This window comes from Rhopalosiphum maidis, chromosome 1 (genome assembly GCF_003676215.2).
Source record: "Rhopalosiphum maidis isolate BTI-1 chromosome 1, ASM367621v3, whole genome shotgun sequence".
Taxonomy (NCBI): domain Eukaryota; kingdom Metazoa; phylum Arthropoda; class Insecta; order Hemiptera; family Aphididae; genus Rhopalosiphum; species Rhopalosiphum maidis.
This window is the reverse complement of record NC_040877.1, coordinates 43,240,227-43,262,678: the sequence shown is the minus strand read 5'-3', so window position 1 is coordinate 43,262,678 and position 22,452 is coordinate 43,240,227. Positions and strand designations below refer to the sequence as shown.

General features: G+C 30.1%; 1 protein-coding gene across 1 annotated transcript; it reads right to left on the bottom strand.

Moving 5' to 3' along the window:
* Nucleotides 1-537: 537 nt before the first annotated feature.
* On the bottom strand, nucleotides 538-13,746 carry LOC113550312 (protein patched). Its single transcript, XM_026952052.1, has 19 exons — nucleotides 13,666-13,746; nucleotides 9,851-10,043; nucleotides 9,568-9,775; nucleotides 9,424-9,493; nucleotides 9,268-9,365; nucleotides 9,077-9,194; nucleotides 8,899-8,991; nucleotides 5,647-5,768; nucleotides 5,422-5,569; nucleotides 5,166-5,303; nucleotides 4,945-5,103; nucleotides 4,712-4,807; nucleotides 4,236-4,646; nucleotides 3,718-4,159; nucleotides 2,911-3,647; nucleotides 2,704-2,843; nucleotides 2,520-2,619; nucleotides 2,152-2,454; nucleotides 538-1,519 (listed from the first exon to the last, which is right to left on the bottom strand). Exons 1-19 carry the CDS (start codon nucleotides 13,744-13,746, stop codon nucleotides 1,238-1,240), a joined length of 3,939 nt encoding a protein of 1,312 aa, XP_026807853.1. The 3' UTR covers nucleotides 538-1,237.
* Between the last annotated feature and the right edge of the window lie 8,706 nt (nucleotides 13,747-22,452).

Here is a 22,452-nt window from a genome sequence, read left to right as displayed (position 1 = left end):
AAGCTTATCATCTTTAAGTAAATGCCATTGACATGCACAATATGCTCATTATAATATTACATTAAATCATACTCTTCTTGAAAAGTCCTGCATAAAAATTATATTATTAAATAAATTTTCCAAAAACATATTATAAATAAACCTTTGGTTATATTTTATAAGCTAAGTTTTTTTTTTACAACATTTTTACATTTAAAATAAATACAAAAATAAATTAATTTCACATAATACATATGATACAAAAAAATAAAATAAATAAATAAATAAAATCCAAAAAAGGTACAAAAATTATTTTAGATTATTTTCTACGAGCATTTTGTACTGTAAATTGCAATACATTTGCATAATATAATTATTTATATTATTCTACATAAAATTAACATTTAAATGAATTCTGTGATTTCAAAAATAATCATTTCATTAAGAATGATATTTTTATGAATTATCTAGGATTAATAAGTAATGTAAATCAGTCAACTGATAAATATATTTTACAAATCATAACACAATTATTGTAGTAAATTTAAATACAATTGTATAAAATATCATGCGAGGAATGTATACAAATATTAGTAATCTATATATTCTTAATCAACGGATGACGCAATAAAAACGATTAGGAACAATTTGTACATATATAATAAATATATATATATTGAAAACAGAAAAAAATAGTAATTTCTTATTGTCGTAGTAATAAATTGTAAATTGTTATTTTTGTTGATAGTATTGTTAACTTATTTTTTAAAACAAAATAAATAATGCAAATTTTTGTTAAGTTGACTAGAATTATTTGAATCTTAACAAAATACAATTTGAACCGAGCATCGTGTTGCGATTATAATGTACTAGGGGGTACACAATTAAATCGGGACAGTATTTTTTCTAAGGTGTAGGGAGTATGAAGGATTTTCTTCATTTAATTAACTTAACAACTACACATTATATAATAATAAAAATAATATTTAACCATACAAAACAATTTTGGTTAAAAAAAAAAACATAAAAAGTAGTTATTCAACAATAAGTCTTAATTAAGACTAAACTCATTATTCATCAGTCTTTTAAGCTTACAAAGAGAGCTACCCAATCACATAACTAACTCTGAAAGTCAAATTATAATTGTCATTATAAAATATCTAAAATATACAATGAATTGAGCATTTTTACTAGCATAAATAATTAAACAATTTGTTAAAATTAAAATAAAAAAAACAATACAAATTGCACTATTATATCAGTACCTAGTATTATGATGGCGTTTATGCCTTTTTGGTTGGCGGTTGTTGTGATGATGTTTTGTTGATGATTTATGCACACAAGGTTGTGCGGCTGCACTCATCATATTACCATCAAGCTCAAGTTCAAATTTGGCTGTCACTATGCACCTGGTTGGCGCAGAAGTCTGAGTCGATCCTGTAGGTACAGACTGAGTTCGTTGTGGTGCATCAATTTCGGATCCACTATCTGTACTATAGTCTGACTGGCTTGATAGGGATGGTGATATTGTTAATGACTGCTAAACAAATAAAATAAATATTGTAAAAAATATTTCTTTATTAATATTTAATGATTTTAAAGAAAAAAATTCAATATGTCTACTAAATACGTAATAGACAAGGATGTAGATAGAAAAATATTTTTGGGAGTTATAAATATTATAATTCATATCCACACAAATTATGAATTAAAAGTTATATATTATGTATAAAAATGTTTTTATTAAAGATTTTAATGAGGTTTAAACCCTCAATTTCAACTTGCCTACCCGAATATGAATGGATAGTAAACAATCTAATACAATTTAAACATTCTTACAGGTTCAATAATTTGTAACTACATATAATATTATAAGCAATGTATGTTACAAATGGTATTTTCCCCGTAAATGTAAAATATTATCTATCAATACATAATATGTATAATATCACAAGTTACATGAAAATTATTTTATTTATTATATCACTTATTTCTGAGGAACTTAAATTTAATTAAGACATTTTCAATGTTGCAAGTAATACAGGCATCCAGCTTAAATTTAAAGAGGTACTAAGTTCAACTATTAGGAAGGGAAGAACATTTTTTGATACGTAGGATTTAAAATTAAATTATATTATCAATGCTTTATTACTGAAAATCTACCGAACTTACTTGTGATTTGGTCGTTTCCATATGAGCTAAAGATGCAGAATGATAGGAACCAGATTCTTCAGCAATAGTGGACAATGATCCATCTCTAGGCACATAGTGTAGTCCACTATGTGCTCGAGATGAACCATTATTTCCCTGGTATTGTTGTTGATGATGTCTGTGATGATTCTGCTGTTGATGATGATGAGTTCGATTGGATGGTGGTGGAGGTACTGATTGTCTAATGCTGGTATAACGAGCCCGCTTTTTGATTGGTTCTGGTGATGGTGTGCTTATACGGTCAGCATACTTCAAAGGTTTTATCTGCGTAAAAAATTTAAATAGTTAATAATTATTAAAATGGCTTACTGTTATTTATATAAACAAACCTCTGGTGGTGGTCCATACATAAATAAGAATACTGGTAAACACACAAGGCCATTAAATAACCCAAATACTGTATTAGCAATTAATATGAGAAAGTATAACCTGCAATTTAACATTAAAACATTATTATATAAAAATATAATATAACAATGTTATTTATTTGCAATAAAAAATTTTTCATTTTACCTTGATACATAGTTATTTTGGAAAACAAGCATTATGACAGCGATAACTAATGTAACTCCAGATTGAAGGATTATTTTAGACATGTGATCTACAGAAAGATGTATTCTTCTGTGTCTATCGCCTATACTTGTGACAAAACTCTGTTGAATAAAAATACACGATTATTATCAAAATATATTACTATTAAAAATATTCTATTTAACTTACTAAGCAAAGATGTATAGTGAACGTTGCCCCAGTACCCAAAGTACCAATTACTAACACAACAGGTATGGCGCTGAATTTTATGTAAGCAAATCCCATAAAACCCAAAATTTGAATGACTTGTGTTGCAGACATAAATAATGTTATGAGAGCGGCTCGGATATTGCATAGGAACAAACCGCAGATTAAAAACAAAACAAAAAATGCAAATAATATGGCCACAAACAAATACTGATTGAGTTCTTGATATTGTTCCCAGTAAACAAAAGGGATGCCTGATGGATAGTTGGGCAGTCCACGCTCGTCAAAATGTTTGCATATGCCACGTACTGTAGATATGAATTTTGTTATTACAGAAGTTTCGTACAAATAACTGGCATAGAATGGCATTTGAGCATAAATTATTGGGGATGATTTTACAATCTGTAAATCGAAATCGTTAGCTACATGCGTCCAACGACGAGGTTCTGGACGGATATTAGCTTGAGATGCACCATATGCTAGTATGTCATTAGATACCCATGCAGTCAATAAATTATAAAACGTTTCTTCATTAATTATGCCATTTTCATTGACCAGCCTGGCATTCACAGCTAATGATTTATCAATAGGGTTATCACTGTTGCCTGTTTGGACAAGTAACTTATAACCGAGAATACCATTTTCAGTTGCACATGGCTCCCATCCTTCTTGACCAATGCATTTTTTTGCCCAGTCTTTATCAAATGCTTTTTGTAACCCTATAGAATGAATTACATTAAATACAATATTCTTAAAATTTGAAATAATATTACTAATAGTATAAATTACCTAATAGCCATTCTTTGAATAATGTAAGCCACATCTGAGGTAAACCACCGTTGTCATTTTTTAATATGTTAGGAACACGCATGAAAGCATCATGATATTCATACAATAGCTTTTGATTAGTCGGATACTCAAAATCACCTCGTGTCACTGCGTGCATGTTATAAAATCCAAACATCTGACCATATGTTCCAAGAAATTTTTGTTCGTTAGTACCATTAGGCACCATTTCAGGCAATGTCAATCCTGCTTGAATTCTGGTAATTCCCCACACACTAATTCCCAATACCACAATAAATAATAATATGACACGTATACGACATGCCCCAGTTGTCAAATACTGAACATATTTTTGAGCAATGTCTTTAGGCTTCCAATTAAAAAAATATGTATTTCTTGTTATTGGAGAGTCATCACAATCTGAATTTGGGTCTTTAAATTCTTTCTGATGTACAATAAAAAAAAAATTACAGAATATTAATTAATAAATATAAACACAATTAAGTATTTTAATAACTAACCAATAATAAATTTGAAGATGCTGGAGTAGGTAAATCTGATTTTTCAGTAAATTGACGCATTTGTCCATCAATTGTGCTTGCTGTTCCCAGAGAATTATTATTATTGTTATTGAAAAATGGCCATCGTAAGTCTTCAGATGGAAAACAACAAAATATATCAATTCTTGCACTTCTTCTTCTCCGCACATCAAAACTTATAAGAGATGTAATACCAAAAAGTGTGGTAACCAAAACAAATATGGTCAATATAGCAACTTGCAAGCAAAATGCTCGTAATGCAGGAATTGGCACAACGGCAGCAATACTAAAAATTGCTATGGTGATGAGAGATTTCATTATTATATTTGTTCCAGTAGATTTCAGCACCATTCCTACTTGTTTTTTACCCACATGACAACTATATTTTTGAGTCTAAATTAAATATAAACACATTAGAAAATTTTTTTTTTGTTTACTTTTAAAAGTATATAACTTACAGTTTCATCAAATCCATGACTTGACACTCGTTTATAACTGAACATCAATAAAAACATACTGTTTACTCCCTGGGCTATTGCAATTGAAATAACAACCTATAAGTTATGAATTAATAAATAAATACATTTTATTTGTTTTTATTTCTATTGATAAATTATTTCATTATGTATAATTCTATAAAATGTATATACTATACATAAATGTTGTAAATAAAATAAATTCTTAGACTTACAGCTAAAGTAGCAGAATGTATTTGAATTCCAATAAGACAACAGAAAGCAATACCAGATGCAATCGATAAAAGAATTAACAGGAAACTAAATAGACCAATGATTGACTGAGACCTGACAGGGTCGAATACATTTATTTGCATAAACGAAACATAAAGTAGCTGAAAAACACATAATTTATTATAATTGTTCTGATTTTTTTAAAAATTATTAAAAAAATTACCATCAATGCACATCCAATATAAATAAATTTAGGGTCCAAAAAATTGAATTGGTTAAGTAAATCTTTTAGTAACATTGTTGAAAATGTATGAAAATCATATGGAATCATTGTTGCGGATTTAAGCACTCTTTTGACTTCCTACAAACATAAAATCAAATATAAACAACCAGTTAAAAATGTAACTAAAATTTTAAATTATACATGAATTATGTATATCATATTTATTTATATATTATATATTATTTTATATGCTAACCTCATTAAATTTTTTTTGCCACATTTTGAGCACCAATGCAGCCTTCTCTTGATCCCATGAAAAATGCAATACTTTATAGCTTTGTAACCAAAATTCATATAATTCCTTCTCACCCATTAGTTGAAATACTGACTGTAATGCTTCAGCACTAAAAAATTTTATTGTTATAAAACAAAACATAAATAATAAAATTATATACTATTCACAATGAAAATTAGTAATTACTTTTGGATGTATCCTGTTTTATTTTGAGTAATACCACCTAACAGCAACTCTTTGGGCCAATGCATATATTTACTAGCAAATCCACGACAACCATTGGCCAATTCTGCTCCAATATCAGGTATCTGTAAGTTTATTATTATTTTAAAATTGTTTTTGGCATACAATCTATTTAACTAAAAATATAATTAAATCTTTTAATATTCTACCCCTACAATAATACAACACTATAAGGACTTTTGTTACTTACTTAAAAAATATAGTTATCATTTACAACAAGGATGTGGGTACAGGAAATGTGGGCGTTAATCTTGTCCCCCTTTTATAATGCACGCCTTGTTAGAATAATAATGTTTTAATTATATTACACGGTTGATGAACATGAGTACCGATTATATTTTTTTCATTTGAGATGCTGGTATGTTTAGACTAAATAGATCCTCTCTAGTATATATATACAATGAGGTTGAATAAATTAACAATATCACATGGACACAATGTACCTCAGTATAATATATAATATACGGTACGACACACTTTGAAAAGTGAAGAATATATTATTTGTATTAGATTACATTTATTTTAATGTTAAAAAAAAATAATAAATTTTTCAGTGAAAAGTTGTGCAAGAATATCCATGTAATATTTGTTATGGAATGAATACTCCATGTCTCCATTTTAAATTATAACTTTAAAGGACGCAACACCCGCACGTGTTGTTTCCGTCTTACAAGTGCACAACATACCAAATTTACGCTCAGCAGATCACGTTTAGCTCCGTTATATTAATTTAAAAATTAGAGTGAATTGATCTATCATGAAACTTGATGATAAGAACATTATCCGTGTTTGTATTCGTGTGTTGGTTTTTTACAATTATTCAGTTTTTAAGTGAGTAATGAGCATTTTTAATTTACACAATATTATATACGCATAATACTTACTTAAAAATTAAACTATCGTAAAAAACCAACATACAAACATAGATAATGTTCTTACCATCAATTTTCATAATAGGTTGAATCGCTCTAATTTTTTAAACTAACGAAACTAAAACTGATCTACTAAGCGTAGATTTACTATGTTACGTACTTGTAAGACGGAGACAACACATGCGGGTGTGACGCCCTCTTAATGAGGAATTAGTTTTTCACATACGATATGAATAATTAATAAATAGTACCTATCCAAAGATGTAAGATTAAGGTCATATGATGGAAAACGATTATTATTTTAAGTTTTAATAATATGGTCGACCGATTGTAAAATTATTTACCGAGAATTGGAAATGATAAAAGACCTAAATAATAGAAGAAACTAAAATGGCGAACAAAAAGACTGTCGGCATTTTTTCAAATAGTAACAATTGCAAAATGTCACACATTATGGTTAACCAAGGTAGGACCTATAGTGATTGCAATATTTGAATGAGTGTATCCAACGATGCATTATTATTGGACATTGGCATGTAACTCAATCTTCTGACTTACAATGTGAAATATTGCTTTGTGATATTTTTCCATTCATATGAGATTTTACCCATGAATATAATATAATATACGATGGTGTAATATAGGATCTCCAAGAATGTGACTTAAGCAGCAGGTGAACGCGCGAACGGTTTTTGATTTTTTTTCTGCGTGCAACGGCCGAGAGGGAGGGCGAAGCCGTTAAATTATGATCAGGTAAAGTCATGAGCTATATAGTGTTACGACTGGGGACCGGCATTCTAAGAACATATCAAAAAATATAAAGACGCAAGGATGAAACTGTTCAGTGTTCGGGTTTCAATACACTAACACACACACGCTGAAAAATATGGGGACCTCCCATGAAGTAAACCGGCGCGCGCTGAGTTGCCATTTACACGGCACACAAATGCCAAAAATAAAATATAAAATATTATTAAGATTTATTATTGCAATTCCGCGTGCAATGTAAATGTGTCGCGGAGAAAAAAATTGTGTTTTTAACAAATTAGCCCACCGACATTGAGACCACCTAAACAGCCTATACATTCAAAATCAAACTATAGAATAATATTTAACACATTAATTTATTTAATTACTTAATTCTGATGCTAATAATCTATTTTTTTTTAGTCTTAATAATAGACAAATACGTAAATGTAGTTAATATTGTAGTAATTATAAACCTTTACGTTTGTATATATTTTAGTATAAGTCATTGAGTACTCATGAATATTTACCTAATTTTTTTTATTTTAGCACAGAATATTTTAATTCATTATATAGGTGAGACATGTGAAAAGAATGTTGTAATAAAAATCAAAAGTAAGGTGATATTGGTGTTTTTTCTTTTTTTTTTTTTATGCGAAGGAATGCTTGGTTGGGTGCTGTGCAGTGTGCATTGTGTATAGCCCAAGGCCTATTACCTTAACCATAATGAAGGCATCACCGACCAAGAATGATAGCTCCATAGTTGCGTGTGTGGTCCTCGAGTTCACTGGTATACCGACTTCAATTACCCCAAGCATCGGTGAAAAAGAAAGTGGAGGGAGAACGAGTGAGCGAGTGTCTGGTTGTGTGTGTTTGGCTATGACAAGACATGAATAGGCTCCGGCGAACACAATGCCTCCCAAGCGGTCTTTGTTATGCAAATAAGTTATATATGTTGTCTGGGGGGCCTAAATGTTACATATTGGCTAGATTCCCTACCTAATATACAACTTAAGATCAAGATAAATAACACAGTTAACAAATAGATAGATATTTGAGCAAGTGTAGCTTACTAACTTTTCCTTTTAAAAATGTATTTGACCTAGAAAATTACATTGGGTACGAAAAAAATTGCAGTTCATTTTTTCACGATATTTATATAAATAAGTGATGGGCTCATGCACTTTTTGTTATCAATGTTAATTATAAGATGTTAGTGTTCTATTTATGGCTATAATTATTAGTACGGTGTAATAAAAATGCGTTTATTTTTAAATTAATTAATAGATTTACCTCACACATCGAGTTTAATTATGGTATAAGTAGTTGTAAACAATACACAAAATACTTAAATGACAATTTTTATCCATTAATTTAAAATTAATTGCACGTGAAATATAATGTAGATTACATGCTAATAATTAACCAGTCCACCAATAGGTTAAATTAACAAAACTATTATATTGTGTTAATATTATGTAGTTACAAGGTTGGGTATCAAGGTAATTGTAATTAAACGTAAGCCTACAATTTTACTACATTTACTTCATAAGAGGTTATAGTTTAAAAAACTTACTTTTTTTGTTTTTTTGTTCGGGGCTGTTTCTGGACAGTCGGGATCTTCCGGATCCAAGCATTGTTTCTCTTGATAACCTGAATTGATTCCTGCCTAAAGTTAAATTATTAACGTCGATAAAAAATTATTTTAAGACATGTATAATTTATTTTATATTAATATTCCACTTGACACTTACTCGTTTCATGTAAGCTTCTAGCATATCAAATGGAAAATTGGTATTTTCTAGGGTTTTAATAGATTTCATTAAACTCTGAGGATTTAAATTAGTCCATTTCATACCATTTCCAACACCACTAAATACAATTAAAATAATAAGTTAAGTATAATATATTGGTTGTTAGAAGCAAATTTAAACTTGCTACTTACGGGACTGTTATAGGATTTTCTGGACCCAAAAGTTTAGAACCTTCCCAAAAACAATCTAAAGGAGTAATTATTTCGCAAGGCATCATATTTTCAAATATCTAAAAAAAAATGTATTAATAAATAAATTTACTTTTTGACTAAGGAAAAAATAATTACAGTATCTATATAGTGGACTTCAAAATCTGGTGGGCTCGGCGACACGCAAATATCTTTGAGACTCCATGTCCTGTTTAATAGGAAAGAAAACATTTATTATTTGTAAAAAAAATAGTAGAATAGATATAAGATCAGGTAACTTACACGTCAAAAAGGTTGACCGTGACATGAGATGCGGCTTTAAGGAGCTGCAGGTGAGCGAGTAACGCTTTTTTATGAAGAAGCCGCTGTTGAGGCACTTCCGGAGAAGTAGCCTCTTTGGCTGTTTGTGTGACCAACAAATGTACAACGCTTTCCGTTTCACCAAGTGCCGATTCTGAGTAACGTAATTCCGTTTCCAGACGGCCTCCCGCTGTATAAATTATACGTATATAATTTATTCATAGCTATAATTATTGATTACTAACTAATAACTGAAGTAACTTACACTCAACCCATAACTGATCAAATTGGGAGTTCTTATCAAAGGCTTTGAATCCAGCCAACAGAACTCCGAGGCCCAACAACAGTGGGAGAAAGAATACATGGGTTTTGCGATGGATTGACCTACCCAATCGCTCCAAGCACTTTTGCTCCCAAGCTCTAAACCGCACAGCACACAAACGTCCTGAAGCTTTGCCCTGAAACCGCACATCAAGTGTTATGTATATATACATTTTATCTGTTTATAAGGTTCAAATTACTAATTTTAATGCTAATAATAATAGTTATCAAAAATTGTATTGGATATACAAATGATTTGATTATATATCAAATCTTAAATGTTTTCCGACAATAGTCGTATAATATAAAACTAATTTTGAATAGGTATTGAGTAAGAGAGTAAGTAATAAAATGCAATATTATAGTACGTGATATTAGTGTCTAAGTAAAATATGAGAACCACTGTTTCGAGATCAGTGGGAGCAATGTGCCAGCTGGATGTTACTTCCTCAACGCTCGTGTATGCACACACACACACACACACATACAACATAATATATCCATATACATAGGGACAACATTGTGTTGTGTGAAATCATGAGGACCACCCAGACACCTCAATCATAGGGAAAAGGAGACTGGTTGCAACATATATAATCATTCCTGGTAGCAATAAGCCCAGTATATTGTGTGTAATAGAATTACTATTTTAAAAACATATGCCGAACACTTAGGTTTTGGGTCAAAAAATAATAACTACAGCATTAACCTTCCTGTTTTAAAAGCTATACAGATACTTATACATTATTACAACTATACGTAATATCATTACACCTTGAACATATATAATCTCGTACATAATATTAATAACTATATTTAAAAACAGTTATTATATAGGTACGTTTTTAATTGTAATCCATATTAAATGTGATATATAAAAAATTGAAATAATATAATTTCAATTAATTTAAAGCAATTTGAATTATTATTAACAGTGACGATAATTTTACTGTGATGATACTTTTTTGATATAAAGTAACCCATATAGTTTACTTTTACCGATATTACCTATTATTAAATATCATGCATTCGAATTTTATAGGTATACTGTCCTTTTCTTATTTAGTAAAATTTGAAACTATTAAAAAAATATAAAACAATAATAAAAAGCAAAAGTAATAACTAATAAGTAGTTGTGCTGACTATTTTTCTAACGGGTAATAAGTACCTACTACTAGTATTTACTATTTACCGATACCAGAGAAACGACCAAATAAAGTAACCATATTGAAAAGAAATTCCCGACAAAAGATCGAATTGCGTTGCATTGTAGGGTAATATTTTACATTAGGTATAGGTATATTATAATTTTATTGTGGTTTTTTTTGTATTTTGTAGTCATAATATTATGTTGAAATATGTAGAATTAAAACAATATAACGTAAGGCTTTTTCCTGATTTTTCTATTTTTAAATTTCCCATATTTAAAATTAAAAAAATTGAATTACTGAAGAAAGCATAAAGAAATATTTCAATACTACAACCCTACTTTTGTACCAATGTGTATACTACCTAACACACTGAGTCACTGATATACGAATAAAAATGTGGAGATGGACATTTAACTGACAAAAGAATAAAACCACTTATACCACCCCTGCTAAATACGCTATACGAATTTGTTCAGAAGCTGGTACAGCCTCCTATAAAAAATATACCATGTAATATATACACAAAAATATGATTACATCCAATCCATTTAAAATGCAACAGAGAACAGAACAATTAAAATCACCCTCAAGTAACATCATATACAATCTTAATACGGGTCACCATCGTTGTTTTTTACATCCTTGCTTTTTCTTCTAAATATATATTACGTTACAACGTTATCATTTAGATCAAACATCACGATTTATCAAAAAAAAACTAAAATCACAATCCTTAACATGCATTTAACAGGTTTGCGTAAAAAAATGATTAACTTAATGGACAATCGAGTTTAAGGGACCATTAGCTCACTCTATAATTCAATAAATGCTTAGCGATTGCTCATACAAGTGTGCAACCCGACATTAATATGGAATAGTGTAATACGATAACTATTCATCACCAAGCAAATATTCTAAGTATATCACTCTATAAAATGGTATTGTGAAATTGTAATGTTAAATTAAGTAAAACATAGATATATTGATGTCTTTGTCTCTATAAAAAAATAATTTTAAATTTAAAATGATAATAGGTACAAGGATATTATAACCAGTGTTTATTTCAACCTTATATCTCGGGGGTATAAAATAAGGAGTAAAAAATAATAAAGGGAAGTAAAAATATCGTATACATTTTTCTATGGGGGGTATACCCCCCGCCCATCGAAATAAACACTGATTCTAGCTATAATTACAAATATAATTAATTAATAGAAATTGTTGTAAGAATAATATTTAAAATTAAATTAAGGTAAAAATATTTATTCATTTTACGAAACACTGAGTTTTTATAAATATGATAATAAAACGTATAACTTTTAGTGTAAGCAGTTTAGCAGTAAGTACTTAATATTTTAATAATCTATTATTAATTATTATTAATAATTATATCTTGTGCATATAATGATTATCTATTCACAATACCTTTAAAAAAATTCTAAGATTTAAAAACGCTCAACTAAACATTACATGTAAATCAACTTGGAATCATTTTTCGCTTGAGATTTGTGATAATTTATAATTATTTAAAATATATATAAGTAATAGTAGAAATATGACACTATTTTGCAGTGGATAAGTTAAATTAGATGAGGCCAAAGAAACATGAAATAGTTTAACAGTCTCTGTAGATATAATATTTTTTATAATTGTTTCTTTTTCTAATATAAGACATTTTATGACGAGTCTTTACAGTGGTTTGGTACAACCGATATACCCTTGGTAAACATAATTTTGAAGTATTTGAACGTTTTAAAAGATTTATATAGGTATATTTGTATTAAATATGTTTAATGAACCGGCACATTTCCAACACAAAGGGATACAAATAGTCGACATAATAGATGGTTCTGGATAATTTTAAAATTGCAATACGAGAAATGTTTCAAAAGACATGAAACTTCACACAAAAATAAGCGAATTAATTAGTAATTAAATGTAATTGTAAGTCTATACTTGTAGATTGTACGTATATTATGCATGACCTTTGAAGCATTAGATCCAAAATTAAATCAAAGGAATAGGTACGAAGAAATTGAATTATTCAAAACAGTTTCTAGTTTTGTTTAGTAATTATAATTATATACGTCATAGTTTTAAGCCCATGTTTAGATACGTAATTCAGAGATCAAATATAGGTGTCTACACGTTTTTTTCACAATAATTTTTTACGTCTAAAATAACAGTAAATGACAAGGTAATGAAAATTAGTAATTATACTAACGACGCATAATCACACAACGTCGTAAATACTCTATTCAAACGCTTGTTGTAGAAATTCGATACGGCATACGATTTCCCCATTTCACGAGTATCTGCATTATCTGCAAACCTAAGACATGAACGAATGACAACTTCGTGGTAGGTACTGATAACAAGAATATTAAGGCCAATATTGAGATTTAGAGATCATTGGCCTGAGAACAAGATGATCGGTTGAATTGAGCCTGTGGGTGAACTCAACGCAGATAATATTGTTATATAAACAGGATTTTCAAAAGTTAAGCCAACATTTCAGAGGGACGTGTTGTAACAACAGAATCCGTGTGCAGTAGCTTGTAAATCACCATAAATTAAAGGATGTAAAATCACGAAGATTTGAACATACCTTTTCGATTTGTCTACGTGCGACCTGTGCATCTTGAAATGTGGTCCTCACGTACAAGTCCACTGAAACTTGGTCGACCATATCTCCACTGCATCACTTTTAATCGAATGTATCCTCATTGGGAAATAAAAACGATTCGCGATTGTTCGTCATAAAAAACCGTTTCGAGGCAAATGATTTTAAAGACGGAGAACGATGTTTAGTAACTATCTTACTACCTAGATAGATGTACCTACCTAGGTAATGTCGTTTGTTGTGCGGTATGTATCGATATAGTTATTTATTTATATTTTGTCGTATTGACCGGACAACCACGGTGTTTCATAGAATAAGTCATACCACATTATTGTGCGAGAAAATAATACCACGAATGTAATACTCGATTTAAACACAATCCGATATTATCGCATCAAATTACGGAATAAACCGTCGCGGAACTCGACGGATACGATATTTTAAATAGTTAACAATTTTGTTTTCGACGATATTACATATCACACAGACGAGCACCACGCACACGGCATAACACACGCACACACACTACGGTGAGAGAACGGCGAACAGCGGCCGTAGGCGCACGGCGGAATGTGGAGAGCTGCGTTCGGCGCGGCAGTCGAATCGGAATGGGAGAAGGTTTCCCGAAGAGACCGTTCAACAGCGCCGACGAGTGTGCCCGGCACGGTGGTCTTAAGTCTGCGGCGGCAGTGGCGCGGTGGGCCGGCGGCAGATGGCCGAATTTCTCCCACTACCCGATAATGTTGTAACCGTGGTTATAACTCACGGTCGGCGGCACAGTGTACTGTGTAGTACGTAAAGCAGAATAATATGGAATATTATTATTACGGTCTGTATATAGCTGTTGTTGTCATGGTCGGGGCCGTCGTTACAGTGCCGGCACGATGCGCGACGAACATTACCGTGCGTGGACGACGGCACAATATCGCGGCAGCTGCTGCTATAGTTGTTGCTATAGTTGCTGCTATAGCTGCTGCTGCAGGCAGCTACACACACGGCGATAATAAATACTTGTGCGGGCGAGCGCCCTTGTTTTTTCTCTGTAGATCGCCGTAGCCTCATCTGCCGCCAAACGCATTTTTAGTCGCCGCCGTGTGTACGAAAACACGACTTCCGCGCGCGCGGCCGCCCGGATGATAAACGTCTCTCTCCGGTCGAGATATTTTAATAATATAATATATTATATAGGTACGCGCATCTTGTTAAAAAAAAAAACATAATAAATAAGTACTGTTTTCTTGGTACTTGTTTGTTACGCCCCGCCACCAACCCATATAAATTATCAACTTGCTACCAAGTGATCTTACGTCAGCAGTCTTAAATCTAAAATTTGAAATTTTGATATTCCTAATCGATATTTCTGTATTTCTTTTTTCTATGATATCTTACATGTAGGTTAGCCTAATTCCTAGTATGTCATAAATTTAAGGAAAAAGGGTAAATACCTCATATAAATCAGGCGCGAATCCAAGGGGGAGGCAATGGGCCATGCCCCCCCAAAGTCTGCCACATAGGTAAATTTTAGGATGTCTGTTTTTGGCAGCCGATAAAATACGATACGCACATAGTATTTCCCCCCTCCCCCCGTAAATTTAGTCTGGATCCGCGCCTGATATAAATATATAATATTTGAAATTATATTTTATTATGTATATGTTAATCGCGTTCAGAGCCAGCGCAAGCAATTTTGCCGCCCCGGGCTAAATTATTAATGCCGCCCTAATCTGTTGTAATTCGAGTAATGTCTTAGCTTAAATGCCGACCATGGGTATTTAGACAAAAATTGCCGCCTTGGGCTATCGCCCAGGCCGCCCCTGCCTTCCGCCGGCCCTGATCGCGTTAGCATGTTTTCGACTGTCACTATATTGTATGTAATAATAATTTTAAGTTCATACCTATCTTACAAACAGCGCGACGTTTAATATTGGCATTTAATTTTAACAACAAAAATTATTGTTAAAACGAATAACATATTTTTTTATCCTAAACAATTATACAGCCATCTGAGTTGTACCATATAAAAACCAACTACCTACCTATGAAAGTTTTTATTTCTCAAGCTGAATTCACAGCTATTTTATCTGTAATGTCATGTGTTTTGTTTTTTCTATTTATTCTGATTAGCCGTTATTATCATGATTTCATTCGACATTCACAAACCATTCGTGATTCGTCTACCGGAAAATTCCCAAGATTGGGCTGTCTCAACTTTTGGACATGACACGACAGATGACGTAGCTGTGAACCCAGTTTTTTATTATAAAGTACACTAGTGTAGGGTCGATGCACAGCTACTACTATGTAATTTATAGATAAACGTAAATACGTAATACCTATACTGCATAATTTCTTAATTATTATTATCGAAACAGTGCCAAGAAATCTATGTTGAGCACACATTATGATAATATGTATATTCACAAATGTTTCTTCCACTCAACAGTTATTTTTATAATAAACATAATTTATCCCAATTATATAATATTATACTATAGATACCTATATACAGTTATGAATTGCCGATTTTATCTGAGTTGTTTGAAATTTTGAAATACAAAAAACGACAAATCCATTTGCACGATTTTTTTAAAAAACAGTGTAATAGTTGTTTAGATGGAGGCACGGAAAGATTAACTGCCTCTAGGCGCAGAATTGATTAAAGGAGAGGTATAACCCACTCGATTGACTACTCGAAAACAAACGTGAATGAGTGCACATTTTTTAATTTGCTTCAAGATTATTTGCTTACATCTAATACATATTACAACATTTAGGCTGAACTACACGATTCAACCATTGCCCACTGCTAGAGTACTGGATTTTAAAATTCTAGATATTTACTTGCAGCTTTGTACTACAGCAAATTTAAAATAAAATGTAAATAATGTTTCTATTTATATTGATTTCAATATTTCATATTCATATTATTCATAAATTAGTATAATAATACTTTAACATAGTGTCCTTTCAATATTTTAATACGTAAAGGCTATAGTAATAAACTATAATAATGACTAAACCTAATATTAAACTAATACTTAAATAAAAATTTGAATAATTAAAAAGTATATAAAACAAATATTATACTTTAAGTTTTATTAACTTAATAAAAACTATACATATCGAAGATTTGAACTATAAGAATGTAAGACAAACAATTTACATCTTTATAAGAAAATTCATATTATATATATATTATATACAGTATACACGGTGTATAATAATTGGTGTTCTAAGGTACGTGACACTTAAAATGTATATTGTCAATTACAATGTTTAAATGTGCCTTAGGGGGAACACGAACACCGAATACATACTATCAGAATGACACTAATTATTGCTTGATGAAACTAAAAACGAATACTAATACGAATCAAATTAAATACAAACAGTTCTAGGTATTAGCTGTGGCGTGTTGTTATTTTAAGTTGTCTAAAACCCCATACTAGGCGTGTCTGTACCTACTCTGTTGAATGTTGTAGTGCTGTATGACAGTTTAATAATATATTTATGTATTGTATATAAACATTATCAAAACAAGTTTTTTTTATTCTAATTTCTTAATAATATCAATATATACATTATACATTAGCACAAACTGCAAGTTAGTACTATCTATGTAATAAACTTTCAATATTTTAACATTCCAGCTTCGAGTATTGAGTGTAATTCTCTTGAAATTCCTTCGGTACAGCCGATATAGGTACCTACTAGTACCTACTGAGGCATTTTTATTATTGCTAAATATCTATATCTATGTAGATATTTTAGGGATAATATTATCTACTTAGAGTGTTTAATAGAACAACACTATTTTCATTAATGCTTACGTATAAGGATATAGGTTTAAGGCTTATTTTAGTGAATTACTAACATATGTGTTTAAATGTGTTTTACACTTTTACTATCGTTGGTGTATGCTCAAATAGTAATCGCGTGTACCAGGTTTATAATATAATATATATGTTAACTAGTTAAACACTTATACTCGCATCTTGCATTTGCATAATATATATATATATGTATTATGTTTATGTATATGTATATTTAAGAATCTTATACAGACATACAGTCAAACTATCACTACGCTTGACTTATGAAACAGCGTATTTTTCGATAAAATAATGTATGCATCGTGTCAAATAAATAAAGACGACGATAAAAGGGAATAATATTTTACACCACGTGATCAATACTCGAAATTTCGAAAACTCCCCGCGGATATTAATAAAATATTATTATATTATATTATTATGTTGTACTCTATCCAATATCTTCGCAGCATTGAAGCAACGTTCGTGTATAGGCTACGTAGGTCGGCGGCGCGAGCGCGCGCGCGTGTGTGTGTATATGTGTGTATGTGCAGTCGCCGCGGCCGCCTTGGTTGTACGTGTGCGAGGCCAACGGACCGTGTCAAATGTACCGCTTTTGACGTCCGACGCCGCCGCCGATATAAATTCTTGAATTTTCCTTGCCCTCCCTCCCCTCGTCGCACACACACACATACATACATACATACGCGTATAATATACAACACTATATACACGGTCGTGTCTTCGTCGCCGCCGTCATTCATTGTCAGCATATAAATACGGTATGTATATAATATAAATATATATATGTACGGTAATTTGTGATTGTCCGTTTCCAGTCATTAGGACCGGACGCACGGATGCTGCGGCGACGGCGGCCTCCGCCATCTCTATATAATGTATAATACACGAACAGTCTTAACAGACAATTTTATAAAATATATTATATTTTTTATATATATATATATATACTTAATACCTATAGATATATAATATATATATATATATATATGTGCTTGTACACTGTAGCGGTTGTCTTTGAGAGGGTTGACGGGATGTAGGGGGGTATGTCACGTATAGTCGTCATCGAACTACCCGACCGGACCATATAATATTATCAACGTCGGTGACGCCGAATATAATATACAATATAATAAACGCTACTTCACATCTGTCGTACACGCATGTACACGCATATTATAACTGCCGCAGCGTCTGTCCAAGCGGCGGCCCACCCTCGAATGTCGTTTAGAATTTATCTTTCATGCGGACGGCGAATGGTAACTATGTAAAATGTATATACAATATACAAAATATATAACATAACATGAGGGATTTTATATGGAAATCTTTTATTTTAAACCCTTAAGTCTTGAACCTTTTCGAAAATACTTTCCAATAACTTCGCAGTATAGAAAAAAAGCTTCGATGCAGTGTATTAAACATGTAAAAGCGTAAAACAGATGAATTTTTTATAAATGTTCTGTTTCTATGACAGATCACAGTCACTGGTCACTATCGTTCTCACGTATGTATTATAATTGTATAACATTGTTTTTGTAACATACTCCACGTGCAAGAGGCAATCAACGTCGATGTTAATTGATCATCCTTGATTTCATAACGCTTTCAATTAACACATTAACTAATATTTTTATTTGATGAGATAATTGCTTCCTAGTTTCAAACGTAAAGCCAGTAACGATAAGTCAGCAACTACTATTGTTATAAAATAGAGCAACTGGGCGCATTCATTAAAAGCAATAAAAACATCTAACGTTAAATGGACAATGGACATATTTACATTTATATAATTAACAATTATTCTTATATAACCATTGATTATGTTTACGATAATAAATGCAATTTATTTTAATAAACATTATAATGTCAAATCGTATTTGGGTATATGTGTCCTATATTTTTATATTTTATATTATATACTATTCACAATGTTGCATTACATTTAATGTATCTATATATAGTGTACATGTATGCGACCTGAAAATAGACACGTTTTTTACAGTAATAATGGAAAATAATACAGTACCTACGTATCATTATTAAACGTGTGTAATGCGTCCATGGCTATAATTGAAAGCCAATGGTAGTATTCATATAGGTATAGTAGTGGTAGTACATATACTATAATACTATAGGTATATACTATGCGGTAGGAGTAATAAAAATAATAATATAGTAGTATTCTAATTTCTATGTATATTCTACAGACTACAGATTATATACCTACAAATTGCCGTGGGTAAGCACGGCGGCTGTATCTAAATAAATTACCGTTGACAGCCTCCTATAAGCAGAAAATATAATTTCTTAAGGAAAAATGAAGTTATGTCGCTATGTGTATTTCTTTCATTATTATACTTGATAGTTTACTAGCTTACTTAGATAATGAGTTATTATCAGAATTAAAACAAAGTACATACAAATAAGTTAGTTTTTAATTTCGATCGTATACATTGTTGTAAATCAATAATTATTATTTTAACACTTTTTTCACTGATGAGTGATGTATTTTAATAGATTGTAGTTCTTATATAGGTATTCAAATATAATTGTTTTTATATATTTTATTTTATTAGACGTTTTATATCATCAATTAAGTTATAAGTATACATAGGTAATATGGTTAAATAATTTTGTAAGCAGATAAGACTTTTTAAGCTAAGTAGCTTAAGAATTTCGAACCGATTTAAAATGTTTTAAAAGGTAACAATAAAATAATACTTAACTTTTAAAATATTTTAAATCAGTAAGGCTATATGAACATTATATATACGTTATTACTTATTTGTGAATTTAATTATAGTGTTTATATAAATATATACCAACATATCTATATCTTATAGTTATAAAAATAAATTATGATAGTGATATATGATGATGTGTATTAAATGCATTTAAAGTTTAGATTCTAAGCATTTTAAACTTAAGAGGCTAACTACGTATATGCTTCTATAATCTACGCTACTGTTAAATTGTTATAAATATTAAAGTGGAAAACGCATTTATTAAAAGTTATGTATTGTCAACCAAAATATGATCTATATAACCTTTAATACCTATAATTAGTACGTTCAATATTATTTAATTGTTAATACATATATAGTTGACAGTTGACTGCAGTTAACTATAGTATGCTATAGTACAAAACTAAAACTTCAAACAATATTTTATTCTATAATTTAAAACATAAAATTAATTTTCTTTTACTATTTGTGTTACTAATTAACTCGTTAATTTTATTTAAATTTATAACAATATAAGTTTAAAATACCTAAAGTAGGTACCTATATAATATTAGGACATAAAAATAATTTTGGAATATTTTAAACTAAGACGCATGTTTAACCTTTAAACGATGAAAACATGAGTTATTACTTAGAAGATTAAAAGTCGGCAGACTGAAAAATCACAAACATTATTTTACCTATGAAATATATACCATTTTAAAACGTGAAATTGAATATGCGAGATTAAAGAATAGAGATTAAGTTTATGGGTTTTCTCATATTTCTTAAATATTTCTTACTTCAATGGTATGATCGTAATCAAATATAGATAGACGCACGTAGTTAATTTCTCACGCATCTGAATATACTCTCTTGTGATTCGTTTATCACTCAAGCCTTGCAGGTTAGACGTTAGTGTTATATAATATAATACAACAAATTAGAAAAACAACTTTATTTTGATCACGTGAACTGTGTAACGAACCAGCGAAATTAAATAGATTTTTTTTTAATTTTTGTTGCCAGTTATCCTTCATATTTTGGCACAACTATGAAGTATTACCAAAGTAAAAACTGTTCATTAAAATAAGGCCCATACAATCATAATATGATTTAAGCTACGGAAGTTGTAAAAATTTATAGCTCATAATTTTCGGGTTTTATATAAATACTTCTTCAAGACCAGTTTTGAAAAATGTGTCTAATATACGAGTATACTATTAAAATTGAAGTGCATTATATCGTATTGACAATATGTCAATATATGATATAAAAAATCCTTAAATATATTAAATTAAATTCATTTTATATCCTTTTTTAACTATATGGGATTATAATAACATATAATAGTTAATTTGCATTATGGTTGTTAGTTAATAATTAGTATTGATAATTTAAAATCATCGTTTATTAATTTCATTGTAATACGTAAAGAAAACCACTAAAGTTACATCATCTACTTAAACAAATATAGAGTTATAGTGTAGAAGTATAAATTAAGTATGTATTTGAAAAATTATGTACAGTCTAAATAATAAATTCAAATGTTATATGCAGTTTTTATATTTCAGACTTTCTATCCCTAGGGAGAAGTATCGTACATTTTCAAGAGAGTATGCTATAGAAGTAAATAATATCACGTAGTAACGTCATATAGTTTTTCGGGGGATATCAAATTTTCTCCAAGGGGGTAATACCCCCCAATTATCTCATTCACACCCCTAAAATAAACACTAGTTTCATATTTATAAGTTGTAACTCACACTACATAGATATATCTATATATTAAAGCGGAATTAATTTTTTGTAAATTGTGATACTACAACGAAAAATAAGAAAAGACACACCTATTTATTAATATTATATATAGGTTATAAATTATAATTATGTATATTAAATATATAGTGTCCCGTGAGAATTTACCCAATGCGATGTATCATCAAATAATAAAGATATCATAATTATATTTTTTAAATGACTCACAGGGATAAAGATTACATGTATTTCATATTTTAATGTAATTTGATGTTTTGGTAAAAAAGTAAAAAAATATATTTTTTTAATTTTTAATGTTTATTTTTCTGAAAATATTGACTTTCGACATTTTATTTTCACTATCATGATGATTTTTAATATTTTTCTTAATTTTGGGAATATTCTTGGATTATTATATGAGCACGAGTCTGTGGGCCACATGTTTGATAACACAT